Source organism: Chiroxiphia lanceolata, chromosome 22 (genome assembly GCF_009829145.1).
Source record: "Chiroxiphia lanceolata isolate bChiLan1 chromosome 22, bChiLan1.pri, whole genome shotgun sequence".
Lineage (NCBI taxonomy): Eukaryota > Metazoa > Chordata > Aves > Passeriformes > Pipridae > Chiroxiphia > Chiroxiphia lanceolata.
The window spans coordinates 6,120,437-6,135,142 of NC_045658.1; the positions used below are offsets into that span (position 1 = coordinate 6,120,437).

At 43.3% G+C, this 14,706-nt stretch overlaps 1 protein-coding gene across 4 annotated transcripts; it reads right to left on the reverse strand.

Moving 5' to 3' along the window:
- Nucleotides 1-91: 91 nt before the first annotated feature.
- On the reverse strand, nt 92-14,544 carry LOC116797423 (cyclin-dependent kinase 11B). 4 transcript variants are annotated; one of them, XM_032708944.1, is made up of 20 exons: nt 14,363-14,544; nt 13,217-13,347; nt 12,593-12,708; nt 12,150-12,274; nt 11,423-11,561; nt 10,697-10,827; nt 9,457-9,579; nt 8,223-8,318; nt 7,979-8,110; nt 7,182-7,247; nt 6,504-6,673; nt 5,861-5,951; nt 5,500-5,621; nt 5,074-5,179; nt 4,397-4,518; nt 4,085-4,192; nt 3,260-3,376; nt 2,884-3,032; nt 1,940-2,129; nt 92-882 (listed from the first exon to the last, which is right to left on the reverse strand). In XM_032708944.1, the coding sequence occupies exons 2-20, from the start codon at nt 13,325-13,327 to the stop codon at nt 790-792; spliced, it is 2,307 nt and encodes a 768-aa protein (XP_032564835.1). In that variant the 5' UTR covers nt 13,328-13,347; nt 14,363-14,544; the 3' UTR covers nt 92-789. The 4 variants fall into 4 exon arrangements, with proteins under 4 accessions (XP_032564835.1, XP_032564833.1, XP_032564834.1 ...); XM_032708942.1 differs by having other exon boundaries at nt 6,504-6,679; XM_032708943.1 differs by having other exon boundaries at nt 8,223-8,321.
- Nucleotides 14,545-14,706: the final 162 nt, after the last annotated feature.

Genomic DNA, 14,706 nt, shown 5'->3' on the forward strand with positions numbered 1-14,706 from the left:
ATGTGGCATTACACAATCACTACACAAGCTCTTCTTTTGATGGGAAAAGGGCATATTAAAAGAACTTCTGCAGAAAATAAAGTTTCAAGTCTCCATATTGCATCTTTTTTGATTTATAAAACAACAGAGGAACTTCTTTTGCACCACTGGAAATACATGGACAGAACAAAGCAAACAGTTTTCAGCTCAGCAGTGCACCCCAGGCTTCTTCTCTCAAAGGTAACAGGAAAGAAACCTCATAACTGGCACTTTTTTTCTGCCCCAAATATATTCAGACACAAGCAATTCCCTTAAAATAAAAAATAAACTCTATTTACTGTCACCAACATCCAATTTTGCTGCAGGTGAAGCAATGAAATCCTTCACACTGTTAAACAATTGAAAATGTATTTTAATTCTACAAATTTACAAGGAGAACAAAAAAAAAAAATCCAACCCAAAACAAACCCAACAAAACAAACAAACAAACAAAAAAAAACCTAAATAGAAACCAGAAACTGTTCCAGGACTGTAGTTCAAGTTGTCCTTTGTCACAGTTTGTGATGATCCTGGGGTTTTCAGGTAACTCCAGTCCTCTAATGGAATGCAGCAGTTATACTCCACGTGGATTTAGAAAACAGAGCCTTGGAATCTGTGATAAGGTTTGAGTTTTTCACAGGGAAAAAAAACCAAACACATCTCGTCCCCCTGACATGAAGAACAGAACTGGGGCACTCAAATCCACTCACATGAATGGTGCTTCTTTTTCTCTGTGGGTTTTTTTTTCCCCCTCCCTCTTTCACGTTGAGTTTAAAACTTGAGGCTGAAGCCAGGTCCTGCAGCAGATGCTCCCTGGTTGGTGGTGGTCAGATGAAATCCTGTGTCTTTTAGATCATCATCACCCTGGGAAAAGCAAGCACAGGTCACTGATCAGTGGCTGGTTTTTACCTCTCCAGCACAAAAATCTCAACAACAACAACAAAAAATAAAGTATCTCTAAAAGAGAAACAAATGTTTGCTGTCGTGGCATCACAGCTCAGGTTCTGGGCAGGGTTATTTGTAATCTTTAAACATTGCTAGTTCAAAAGTTGGCTTTGCTAAAGGCAGCTCGAGTGTTCCTGGTTCTTGCACCTGCTTTTGACTGCATGGAAAAGATAAAAAAATTGGTAACACACTCTATAAATAAGTGTGAACTGCACTTAGTGAGCATCTGATCAAACACACGCTGCATTTGCACCATGACAATTTTTATACCCCAACAAATCAAGGCTAAATAACCTTTTCAGCTTCCTTAAACTGTTAAATTGGTCACAAAATTGTACAACTTTGCTGAGACATGGAACTGGAATTAAGGCACCTGAGACTCTGAACATGCCAGACTTACATGGGCAGCACAGTCCCATGGATACCCCAAAGGACAGACAGAACACGAGCCTGGCCTTTTCTGAATTCCCCAAATATTGGAATAAATTGGGGATATTTCTACCCCCAAGACCTGTATAACTCACCAGGGATATTTCTACCCCCAAGACCTGTATAACTCTCCAGGGATATTTCTATCCCTGAGACCTGTATAACTCTCCAGGGATATTTTTACCCCCCAGACCTGTATAACTCACCAGGGATATTTTTACCCCCAAGACCTGTATAACTCACCAGGGATATTTCTACCCCCAAGACCTGTATAACTCACCAGGGATATTTCTACCCCCAAGACCTGTATAACTCACCAGGCTGCAGACTTACTTCCCAAACAAATTTGAAGGCTTAGTTGGAAGTGTAAAACAAGGTACACTAAAAAGAGAGTGTTCTGCACTGGGATATAACCAGGCCTGGTTGTGTCCTGGACACAGCAGTGATGGATTTGCCCTTTGGGAAGGCACGGAGGGAAAAGCTGGACTTTCAAAAGGCGAGTCCCAGGCTCCCTCCTAACGAGGCACCCCAGCTTTCCATGGCTCACCAGCTGGCTGTAGCCCAGCCCTCCCTCGGGGGGCCGGGGGCTCGTGCCCCTCTTGACACGCTGCTGCTCGCTCTTGGCCGGCCAGGTGGGGAACATGGAGGGGTCGATGGGCAGGGGGGTCTCCCGGAAGTACTCGTGCTTCAGCCCGTCCTCCGCCGTGATCCGCCGAGCGGGGTAGTACGTCAGGAAGCTGGGGACAGTTGGGAAGGGATCTGAGCCCCCAAAACTAGAAATTTGTCCAGAACACAACTGAGAGTTTTCTGGTGTTCAACAAAGAATCCGAGGACTGGGGATTGGGTTTCATTCTATTAATTTGGTATCATTCCATGACTGGGTATCGGGTTTAATTCTATAAATTGGTTATAATTCTATGACGGGGTATTGGGTACAGTTCTATTAATTGGTTATAATTCTATGATTGTGTATTGGGTTTAATTCTATTTATTTGGTATAATTCCATGACTGGGTATTGGGTTTAATTCTATAAGTTGGTTATAATTCTATGACTGGGTATTGGGTTTAATTCTATTAATTTGGTATCATCTATGATGGGGTATTGGGTACAGTTCCATTAATTGCTTATAATTCTATGATTGCGTATCAGGTTTAATTCTATTAATTGGTTATAATTCTATGACTGGGTACTGGGTTTAATTCTATTAATTGCTTATAATTCTATGACGGGGTATTGGGTACAGTTCTATAAATTGGTTATGATTCTATGACTGGGTATTGGGTTTAATTCTATTAATTGCTTATAATTCTATGACTGGGTATTGGGTTTAATTCTATTAACTGGTTACAATTCCATGACTGGGTATTGGGTACAGTTCTACTAATTGGTTATAATTCAGCCTGGGGCTGACTGTTTCCAACCTTTCACAAGCCAGGAACAAGCTCCACTGCCCACCCACTCCCCAGGAGCCCCTGGAAGCTGCACTCACTTGTTCATGAGGTCGAAGCCCTGGTCGGAGAGCAGAGCCCCGAATCTCTTGCGCAGGTTGTTGTAGGGGTACTCTGTGAAGGTCATTTTCTTCACTGCTGGCAGCTCGTTGTACCCAGGCCAGATTTTTTCACTTGGAGTACCCAGATCCTATAAATTAAAGTATCTCCTTAATAAACTCAAGAGTGCAACCCTTTACTTAGGAGTTGGGAAGTATCCAAAGAAAACAGACAACACACAGATCGTGGTTTTGGTCTGCTCTGAGTAATGAGCCTTTTATTAAGGCTGAATCTCTGTCACAGAGCAACAAGCACTTTTAATTCCTTACTACTCGTCTCTAAAACCAGTCAGAATCCAAAAAACATTAAAAAAATTACCTTAAAAACTTTGTTGATCTGGTCAATCTCTGACTTCCCTGGGAACAGCGGCTTCTGCGTCAGCAGCTCCCCAAAGATACACCCCACTGACCACATGTCTATGGCTGTGGAATATTCCTGGAAAGAAGGAAAATAAAATTATGCCTTATAAAATCAGTGACATACTTTCACTGTTTGGAGGGGAGTGTTGTGGTTTGGGGTTTTATTTGTTTTGGAGGTTTTTTTAAGGATTCTACACTCTGACCAGAACACACACACAATCATTCCCACAGCCCAGGCCCAGGTCTCAAATGTATTTATTTAAAGGTTGTAATTCCTGTGAATTATGAGCAATAGCCATGTACACAAATACTTCAGGATAAAAGGGGAAGGTCTCCACACTGATGCCTCTCTTTTCCACACACAATCAAAGCAGCACAGCTGATACAGCAGGATTTTTTCTGGCATGGCTCTTGTCACTGAACCCGACTGATTTCACCCAGATTTCACTTAATCAGCAGGGAACATTGCCAGGACCTTGTTCTGCTCTCAGGTGTCACAGATTTTAGATTAGTTTAAGAAAAAAAATTAAAATCCCAACTGCCAGTTTGCCCCAATCCATGAGAAGTCCAACGGCACTGACCACATCATCATTCCAAAGGAGGAAAACCCTGTCTGTCACCCACCCTCTGTCTGGGGAAGATGGAAGGTTTTTAGCTGTGTTTTTAGGAGGAATAATACTGAATATTCAGAATTTCCAGCTCTGAATCAACACAAAGAACCAAGCATGCTCATCCTTTGTTCATGATTTATAAAATCCAGTCAGGCTGAAGGGGAGGAACCAACCTTGGCTCCAAGCAGCAGCTCTGGAGCCCTGTACCACAGAGTCACCACCACGGGGGTGTAGGGCTTCAGGGGAGACCCATATTCCCGGGCTAACCCAAAATCTCCAACCTAGAAGGAAAATAAATGGCAATCAGAAACATTTCCAGCACTGGCCATTCACTGTCAGTGCCTTTCTGGCCACTGTGTGGCTTCAGCCTTCAGAAACAGCCACACACAACACACAGTTCCTCAGCTCTTGCCATAATTATGACACAGTGTAATCCTGCAGCACAAACTCTTCCCTAAGTGTGGTATTTTCCATGGAATTCTTACTTTTAAAATGCCTGAATGACTGAGCAGCAGGTTGGAGGTTTTCAGGTCTCTGTGCAGGATCCAGTTGTCGTGAAGGTGTTTGACCCCTCGCAGTAACTGAATCATCAAGGTTTTCACTTCGCCTGGAATGACAAAAAGAAGCCAAATGCATTTATGAGAATAAATGTGCCTTTCATTTTTGTTTCATTTGGAGAACAGGGAAGGAGGCAGGAAGGGGTGTCAAGTTAAAAGCACAGTATAACTTGTACAATAAAAACATGTCACAGAACAAGAGCAGTTAAACCCAGAGTGCTGCCAATAAGGCAAAATCCATTTGGGTAGCTGGAATGCACCCAAATTATGCTCAGAAATTATTGCCTCTCATAGGAAGCAGCCAAAATTCAAGCCCAGTGTTACTTTTCAGTGTAGCACAGGGGAAATTCCCTCAGTTCCCCCTCTGAACACCTCCACACTGGATTCATCAGCCAAACATCACCAGGAGTATCAGCACTCCCATTCAATCTTAATCTGTGCCAGTTTTTACAGCACTAACAGAAAATGCAGGGAATGCTCTGTTCCAAGGAACATGGGACATTAAAGAGCACCACATGTGCTTGTACAAAGCCATTCCCTGACGTCAGAACTGCCATTTGTGTGGGCCAGTTTGGAGGATTTCAGGAGACTGGGGCAAACAGTACCTGGCAGAAAGGGCTGTTTCATTGTTTCCATCAGGCTCTTGAGGTCGTGTTCTACATAATTCATGACAATATAGATTTTATCCATATTACTGCCCACAACGATTTCCTACAACACAGAAACAGACCATCAAAGCCAGCACGTGGTGTTTAAAAAGCACCCAAAAATCAATGTTTTAAATTGATCCCGGCAAGAGGATGGAGGCTGCCACTGGTAAAATCCATGGAAAATGTACTCTTCTATTAAAAAAGCACCTTATTTTTGCAAAACATCGGGTTATGGAGACTGTAATGGCTATACAGTCTTGTGAGGAGCACACAACTGCCCATGAGCTCTGCAAGGATTGCTAACATCTTATAAGGCATTTAAAAGTTGAGGCAATATTTCAAGAACAGAAATACTTGTGAGAAAGAAGATTGTAGCCTTACTCTGACAGTGACAATGTTCAGATGCTGTGCTTTCAGAATAGTATTTATTTCCCTCAGAGAAGTAATGGGAAAGCCTTCCTTCTCCTTTTCCATCTTCAGTCGCTTCAGAGCCACAATTTCATCTGCAAAGAGAACACATTTCCCATCACACAGCTAATTAATACACATTAAGGGCTCTCCCAGCATTCTGCTGTTTAATATTTAATTTACTGTGCTATGTTTTGCCTTAAAATGACCTGCTTGCTGGTAAAGAAGTGTTTTAAACAGATTTTGTTCCTCAATGAAAAATGCAGAGCCATAATTTGCACACAAGTGCAGCCCTCAAATCCCCTGAAGGGAACAGGAGAGCACTGATACCAACCAGTCTTCTTGTCCTTTGCTCTGTACACCACCCCATATGTTCCTTCTTCAATCCTGTTCAAACACTGGAATTCCTCCACACTGCGACACCCCTGAAAAAAAATCAGGGACAACATTTACCCCTCCAGCATCTGGGGGAGAGTTTTGCTTGGGTTTTTTAAAAAGGCACCCAGCAAACTTCAGCAACTTCACAGCTTAGATTTACCAAGAGAATTCATCATTATGGCTACACCATCTTTGGGGGTTATTTTTTTACAGGATTTCTAATGGAATCCTGGACAGAGTCTGTCTTTCAGCAGATTAACTAAATTATTACTAAATTATTAACTAAATTATTTCATTAAATCTTCACTCCTTCACTTTTGCACAGAATGATCTGAAATTTCTGTCACAATGGCAAAGGCAGCAACTTGGCACCTCACACTGATACCTTTCACATAACTCAATTATTAAAAATCTGCTTTTTATTCATATTTCTCCACTTTGCTGTTGGCTACATAAAGAATAACCACCCATCAGACTCCTGTTCACCATAACAGAACTCCTCTCTCACAGGGACCTATTTTCAGGTAGCAATACCAAGGTAACAGAGCATCAATTATATTATGGCATTCTTATCTACATTTAAAAGAGTTCTCCCCTACCTGAAGTGCAGGAAGGTACTTGGGAAGCTCCTGTTTCAGTTCAATGGGAGAGGAAGCTGGGGAGTCAGGAATATAGTCCCCTTCTGTCATGGCATTGGAATGAGGGGATCCCTCCCCTACCTCCTCCTCCTCCACTTCACTTCCCGCTGAATCTCGGTCGAACCTCGACTCTGTAACTTTAAAAGTCAGAATCAGTGGTGGAAAGAGGAGCTGTCTGGAATAATTACATTCAGATTGAGCCAAATGAGGGGAGTTAGACACTGATCACTGCTGAGAAGCCCAATCTCTCCTCTTTGCAGAGGTGATGCTTTCAAGGACTCATTTACAGCCACAGACACACAATTTCCAGTGTCAGAAAAATAAAAACTTTACACTGGAATGAAAGAGAAAACTGACTCAGGATATCTCACTGTGATTTTTGAGGAGAGGACAGGACAAGAGGCCCAAAATGAAAAAGAAGGAAACATCAGCTCATTAGACAAGGATCTGATTGCCTCTAAGCCTTGGAACAGATTTCAAGGAATTTCTGATTCTGACACAAGAATGGCCTTAAAATGCCAAGTATATGATGCCTTAGAATAGTGGCAAAACTGCAACAAGAACTAAATTTAAAATATTTAAAATACTTGTAGAAATAGACTGATTTGGCTGCAAAAACAGTCGGGATTTGCACTGTACCAACTGGGATGTGGTTTCCATTCTCCCGCTCCTCCTCTTCACTCATTTCCTCTTCGCTCACCTCTTCTGCAAAACAGAATCGAGTTCAGCTGCATCCACCCCACGTTCCTGCAGCACCTCGGGAGGCAAATCACTGCTGAGATGCTTTTCCACCTCACCTCTGCACTGCCTCTTACTGGCCAAGCACTCCTGCTTCACTTGGACAGCAAATGCTTCCAAGAGGGAACACAATTCTTACCAGTGATCTGGGCATTTGGGGATGGATTATGAATATTTGCTTATTAATTGTAACTGATTTTAAAGAAAAATACCCAGCCTGTTGTGCCTTTTCAGTAATGACCAGAATGCCTGTATGCAGGCTTCTTTACTGCATTTTTGGTATCATGTTCATTTACTTGTACTGGGATGAAGAATAAATCTGAAATTTGCAACTGAAAATAATTCGAAATCACAGAAACATTTGTATTTCACCACCCCCCAAAGAAGTGCAGAACTGTTCTCTGCAGAATATTTGATGTGTTAGAAGAGCACTTAATCTGTTGGCCTTACACCAGTTAGGAAGACAAAAATGGCTTTCAGGTTTCTGATCTGGCTTCTTAGATGAAGAATTGGTATTACCTCTATACAAAAGGATAGAAAAATGACTTGTACTTGGTTTTTTTCTTTCTAGTTATCTTGACCTGTGAGGTCTCAGCCTACCCTAGACTAAGAGAAAAGGAAAATGTTCAAATAAAACAGCACAGAATGAGAAACAAAGTCATCACAGCCCCTTGTGGGCCCTGCTTTGTGCTGCTCACCTGCTGATTGCTCAGACACTTCCTCAGAATTGCTTCCTGTCTCCTCCTCCTCCTCCTCCTCTTCCTCTCCTTCCTCCTCAGAACCTTCACTGCTGGACTCTTCTTCCTCCTCTTCTGAGCCTGATCCAGATTCTGTTGAGGAATAATCAAACACAGAACTAAGCAGGGACACACCAACGACAGTGTTTCCTCAGCAGAAAAATTAATTACACTTGTACAATTAATTACATCTGCATTTAATCACCTGAGGAAGACTCTGCTGAGCTGGTTTTTCTCTCACTGTCACTGATGTCTTGCAAGTCAGAAAGAGGATCTCTCTCTTCTGGTTTCTCTTCTTTCACTGCTGAAACCACAAAAATTAAGAACAGGGTGCTGACTGAGCATCAGTTTAACACTCTGAACACCCAGGTGAGTGCTGCACTTTCAGCTGGTATTAAATCAGTGCTGAACGTTCTGCACTGGAAATTCAGAGCACTAAAAACAAAATCATTCCATGCTCTGCTCAGTGACAAACAGCTTTTCTGAACTGCAGTGGTGCAGGATCAGCTGCCAAAAATATGGAATATCGGCCTTTTGGTTTTTAAACATGATATAATCCTGAAATTAATTAAAAAAAAAAAAAAGGAAAAAAAAAGGGGGAAAACACCCTGGTAACAAGGAGTGTCCCTAATGTGTGTCCAGATGTGGCGACTGTCAGGGCTCACTGTGCAGACTCTGCTCACCATGACATAGCCCATGTCAATCACTGATGGTTCATTAGGCAGGAGTTTCCAAGGACTTGCTGCCTCCACCTGGAATTCCAGCTGATTCCATTCTGAAATCAGCTTGCTTTGAATGGATACACTTATTTTCACAGCTGCACATGTTAACAGGGCAGACACAGAGCTTTTCTTCTTCAAACAAAGACATTTTTATGTCAATTGTGTAAATTTTCTACCCCTAGTTAGAACCTTCCAGGCACAGGAAGGACCATTTTCTGACTTAGAAATCAAAATTCCCCATGCAACCAGAACACTGCCTTATGCATTTATTTGCTTCTACAAGATGACAATATCAGTGATGTTTAAACTACACTGATCCCTGTAAGGTAAGTTGTTAAGGTAGCTTAGCTCCTAATAAAACAAATCCATCCTTTTTCCATCTGCAAGGGAATTAAACTACCAGATTTTAAAAATTCAGTCAGCTGCTTCTTTCACCACTGAATGAAGTCACTCGCTTTGGAACTTTTTAAACTACTCCTACTACTAAAAAAGGAAAGATTCATTCCTTTTGTCACTTGGCACAATTCCTGCAAAAACCAGCATTGCTTCAGAAACCAGTACAAGTGTTTATGGATGTTCCAGGGTCATGCCACCGTGGCTGAGGTGAGTTTTTAACTGAGTACCTGGGATATATGTTTGACACTAAAAGTTAAACACTACCCCAGCCCAGCTCCTGCTGCCCCCAAGGCAAAGACATTGTAGAGTGGCAGGTTCTACCTGGTTTCCTGCTCTCTCCTTGCTCAAGCTTCTCTCTCTGCTGGCGTAAAGGGCTGCGACTCCAGGGTCTCATTTTTACTTTGTCTCCATATTCTTCCCTCACTGTTCTATGGTGAGCAGAAACTAGGGAAAACAAAACCACAAGAAATTGTTACACCTCCCTGCCCTGCTGAGAATATTCCTGCCTGCCACAGTCACCTGCTTGGAATGCTTTTTGTTTTTCCTTACAAACTAAAGGGTAACAGGGAGGAGCAGAGCTTAACTGGATGTGGGAGAATAAAGGACTGTGATTTACCTCAAATAAAATAATATGGGTTTGTGCTACTTAGAGAAAGCTGCTGCCACGCTTGGAAAACAGAAGCAAGATGCCCTGTATGCTGCACAGTAAACACCCTGACACTAAAGCATCAATGCCAGAGAAGGAAGTGGAAGATTTGCAAAAGAATGAAACCAGCTGAGGTTTAGAAGGAGCTGACAGAACATTTAGAGCAATAAAACCAATCAAATGAAAGGCTATGTAGACTGAGCACTGCCAGCACAAAGCCAAGCACAAAAAGGAGCTGTTTGGTATGAGCTGAGCTAGAAAGCAAAGCAAAAATATGTTTTTTTAATGCTACTCTTGAACAATCTTTGTCACTTGTTTACAGGAATAGGCTCTGATTTTTACCTCTGAAAGCTGAGACAAACAGATTCTTCAGCCAAAAATGATCTGAACTTAAGGCTGCAAGCACCTGACATGCTAAGCAAGTGAGGTTCATGTGTAGAAGTTCAACTGCTCAGTTACCATATCTTCCCCACCTGACTCCCACTACCACATCTTCCATGGGTGAAATACTTACATGACCTCTCCCTCCCTTTGCAATTTATTTCCCCAAAATCCTTAAAACATTGAATTCTGAGCTTTCAGTTTCTATCAAACTGTGTTAGACTCTGATGGATACACACAGAAACACAGTGTCACTGACAGAAACCTTGTTTCTACAGGAAACCAGACTGACAGAGAGGCTGATCAACCTGCCAGGATGTTTAAGGCTATAACTTTATAACCTTGTTTTATCTCCCCTTGCAGAACCTGCATTTCCTTTCCCCTCCCACATAAATGGCCCCCTCACTTTAATTTTTTTTTAAATTCCGGCACTGCCCTAAGTAAAGGAAGTTTTCTATCCCTCCATTCCACCACTGAGTCAGCAGGGAGTAAAGTGATGGTGAGCAGGAAGAACATTTCTGCAGAGCCAGTCACCTTCTCTCCTGGCTTCCCGCTCCTTCCGCCTCTCCTCCGCTCGCCTCTCCCGCTCCTTCTGCTCCCGCTGTTCCTTCTGCTGCTCCCGGATTTTCCTCTCCCTTTCTCTCTCCAGTTGCTCCAGACGGTCTCTGGAAAATAATTATTGTTTGTTACCAATTCAGCCCACGAAGGGAGGGAAAGCTGGTTTGCTGTTACGAACCACTGAGCTCAGTTTCATTATCAACAGCACCACTTGTTGTTCACCAGGCAAAAAAAAAAAAAAAAAAAAAAGATGGAGCTTCTCAGCTGATCCTTTATCCTTTAAAAAACGTGTTTCAAAGACCATGAGTTCTGCATCCCTAGCAGGATTTCAACAGACATTAAGCAAGTTCAGGTCATTAATCCCCCAATGTGCAAATCCAGTTTCCACCTTCCCCCCCACCCCCCCGAATAATTTAGGTTGGAAAAGACCTCGAAGATCATCAAGTCCAACCTTTCAATTATGGTGAAACACCAGCAGTGAATTCACCTCGGAATGTCCCTTGCAATGAAGCACTTAAAAAGTAATTAAAGCCAAGAACCCATTCCATGGACACCACATTCCCAGGAAATACTGGCACCGGGCAAGTTTTCCCTCTGGATTTTTTTTTTTGTCCTTTCAGAGCAATGGTTAGAGATAGATTAGAGGAGGCAGCTGTTCATGTCTGTGCTGGGTGGCCACAGGGGAGGCAGGGATAGCTGTACCTCTCCCTCCTGGAATGCTCCCTTGCCATCTCTCTCCGTTTCTGTCTCTCCCATTCACGACGGGCTTTATCCTGCTCTTCTCTATGTCTCTTCCTACGCTCATGCTCCCGTTCTTTCTCTTTCACTCTGGCATGTTTCCCTAAACAAACAAAAGTTAATTTTGGAGTGTTACTCGTCAGAGTAGTCAGTGCTCCCATTTTTACCAAGCAAAACTAGAGAGGATGAAACCTATGGGAACCTATTTCCATGTTCTCTGTCGTTTTCTCAGTGGGAAAATCCTGTTCTGAAAGGGGGGTCGGAGAATCCAAAGATTAGAAGATCTTGCACAAATACTTGCATTAAAGCAGAAAATGGCTGTTAGTAGCAGGAAGACAAGGTGAATGTTTCTGGAAAGGGTATGCTTTTCCTTTGTAGACAGGTACAAAGATCAGAGCTCAGCCCACTCCCTCAGTGAAGCCAGGAGGAGGCTTATCAGACTGGAAGGAGTAAAAGTGAACTCAGTGTCCCTGTCCCAGAGTGATTCCTGTCCTCTCAACCACAGTTATATCCCTGTCATTGCCATAAGGGCACTAAACATAGGCAAAGAAATAATAAAAGTTTAAATTCCTTTGTCTTATCCACCTTTCTTTAGTCTGTACTTATTGGTATTTACTCTACATGGAGCCTACTTGGCTTCCCCTTGGGAAGCTCCCAGAAACCAGAAGCTTCCAAGTGCAGCAACAACCACCTTCTGCAGAGTGACTTCGGTGCCTGCGTTTCTCTTTCCTCTTCTCATCTTTCCTATGGTGGGTTTTTTCTTTCCGGGACATTTGCTGGGGTGGTTTTATGGCCAAGGAATCATCTTCTTCTCCCCTAAAACACAGCACACAAATAAACTCAGGGAGGTGACAGGTACTGTCAGACTGTGAGTTATTTCCTCTTTTCCCCATTTGGAAAAGATCCCTGGTTTTATTATTTTATGTTCAAGTTGATTTCCATAATAGCCCTGAACCAAAACTGGAACACAACACACTGTTAAGCCTCAACCACTGCTTCAAAAAGTTACCCTGGAGTTGGCCCATCTGCATGCTAAAAAATTAGAATTTTCCCTTCAGATATTTTAAACCCTCTTCCTAAAAGTTCACTGCAGTAACTCCTTCTCAGGTAACAAGGTGATTTTCTCATTCTTACCTGTCTTCCATGGAGTCCTCCCTCCTGTAAGGTGAGTTTCTGATGGTTATTTCCATGCGATGGTCTCTCAGCTCCCCCTCTTCAAGAGAATCCCGCTTGGAATCCCTGTCATCTGACTGATGGGAACACAGGGAAGGGAAAAATGCAATTAAACTTTGTGTCACAGAATGAAAAAAAATTTAAATATTACTTAAATCTTCCATTGCTGGCTCAAAATCCATCCCCAACTAGTTGCCCCCACTCATCTATAAACCACATCCATACTGTAACCAGGCAAATGCAGTTGGACTGCAATTAAAGCTGAACTGCTTTAATTCAACATAATTAACACTGATTAAGGTGGATTGCATTAACTATTACGTAGGCTTTTTTTCCCAGAAGAATTATTTTCTACATAGTCGTACAAATAATAACATAAAAGTTATTCAAATTCATTTTAACCCCGTCCTTCTATACTTTCCTATACTCTTCTATTTTTTGAAAGGCTGTTCCTTGAACTGCAACTTCCAGTTAATCACATCAATTTATTTACCTTTTCTGACCAAAAACTACAAACAAAGCACAGTATAAAATGTAAGGCCAACGAAAATGCAGTTTTCCACTAATACAGGCGCCAGTTCTTACATTTTTCATACGTTTTATCTCTGCCTTCTCCTCTTGCTCCTTCCTTCGCTTCTTCTCCTGGAGAATTTCATCTAAAGTTTTCACTTTCCAAGAATCCTTTTCATCACCCATTTGAGTTGAAAAAACAAAGTCTGAAAAAGAAGGAGACGTCAACAAAACCCACACAAACCACACAGCCCAGCACAGATAAATCTGTTTTACACTGATTTTTTTTTTTTCAGTGCAAACACTCGATGTTCCATCTTCGAGCAAAGCCAAGTGGGGGTTGACTTGTGCTGAACCAAAACCGCCTGGTTTAAACCCAGAAAGTTTAAACCCAGAAGAATGAACACAGAGTTGTTGGAGAGCACAAAAAACGTGGTTTGTGGCCATGGTTTGGTGTCATGTTCTTCAATGATCTCAGACCCGGGGTGGAGGGGGACTAACAAAGCTTGGGACTAAAGGATGTGCCAGTGGACACAAAGGAAGAATTTATGGGACAGAACTGCCAAAATAAGGAAAAAACTAACAAACCCAACACAGCAGCTGTGCTGAAATGAACCCTGAGCGGGTAAAAGGTAGTAAAAATAACAAGTAATTCTAATTCGGCAGGGGGAAAGAGACAACCAAGTCAGAGACCACTGAGCCGAGAAACCCACCGACCCAAAAGAGAGACTGAACGTGGCCATAATTAGCATGAGAAGTGAGAGAATCGTCAAGCAGCACAAGAGAGAATACTAATTTACGAGAGAACTATGCGACTCATAGCAAATAAACGCTAATTCCTTTTGTTGCTACGATGCCTGAACAGCACAAGTTGTGGTAGTTGTGGGGCTCGATTTATGGAACAGCACCGGGCTCGGAAATAAATAATCAATGTGCCAATCGAGCGTGCCATTACTGGCCTGTCTTAGAGCGGGGAATGGACCCGATTTTTGCGGAAAACACCGCAGAATAAACAAACCCCCGGGGGGGGGTTCAGGGCCGGGGCCGGGGGGGTCCAACAGGCCCTCACGGAGCGGTGTCACCCGCGGGCGCGGCCGCTGCCCGCTCCCCCTCAGCCCCCCCGGTGCTCCCTGTCCCCCTCAGCCCCACAGGACCCCCCAGACCTCCCCGTGTCCCCCCTTGTCCCCTCAGGGTTCCTTCAAGCCCCCCGGCCCCACTCACCGCCGCCGCCACCGGGCACTGCGACCAGCGCGGCTCTAACGCGTCACTTCCGTGGCGGGCGCGGCGATGACGCCCGGGAAGTAATTAACCAAAAAAAAAAATAAAAATCTCTAATGAGACGTTAATTGAGCGGTTCCTGCAGCGGCAGTGCGGTGATTAACCGCCCGGCTCTGCCCGTGGGTACTGACCCGGCACACAGAGGCGGGAGTGCAGGCGCCGTCACCGCAGGCGTCCGTTAGTTACCCGTAAACAGGTTAAATTTCGAATAAAGAGCGATGTCAAACAAGTCACATGAGGGGAACGGCCAGCACAACAATGTCGAGGCAGCGTGAGGGAGAAGCGAC

Bases quoted from the DNA above. Each gene is read 5' to 3' on its own strand.
- LOC116797423 (XM_032708941.1), bottom strand. From the start codon at position 13,327: ATGGGTGATGAAAAGGATTCTTGGAAAGTGAAAACTTTAGATGAAATT. The intron at 10,828-11,422 runs GTACAGCTATCC...ATTATTTTCCAG, and splicing joins GAGCATTCCAGGAGGGAGAG to AGACCGTCTGGAGCAACTGG. The intron at 883-1,939 runs GTGAGCCATGGA...TGCTTTTCCCAG, and splicing joins GGCTGGGCTACAGCCAGCTG to GGTGATGATGATCTAAAAGA.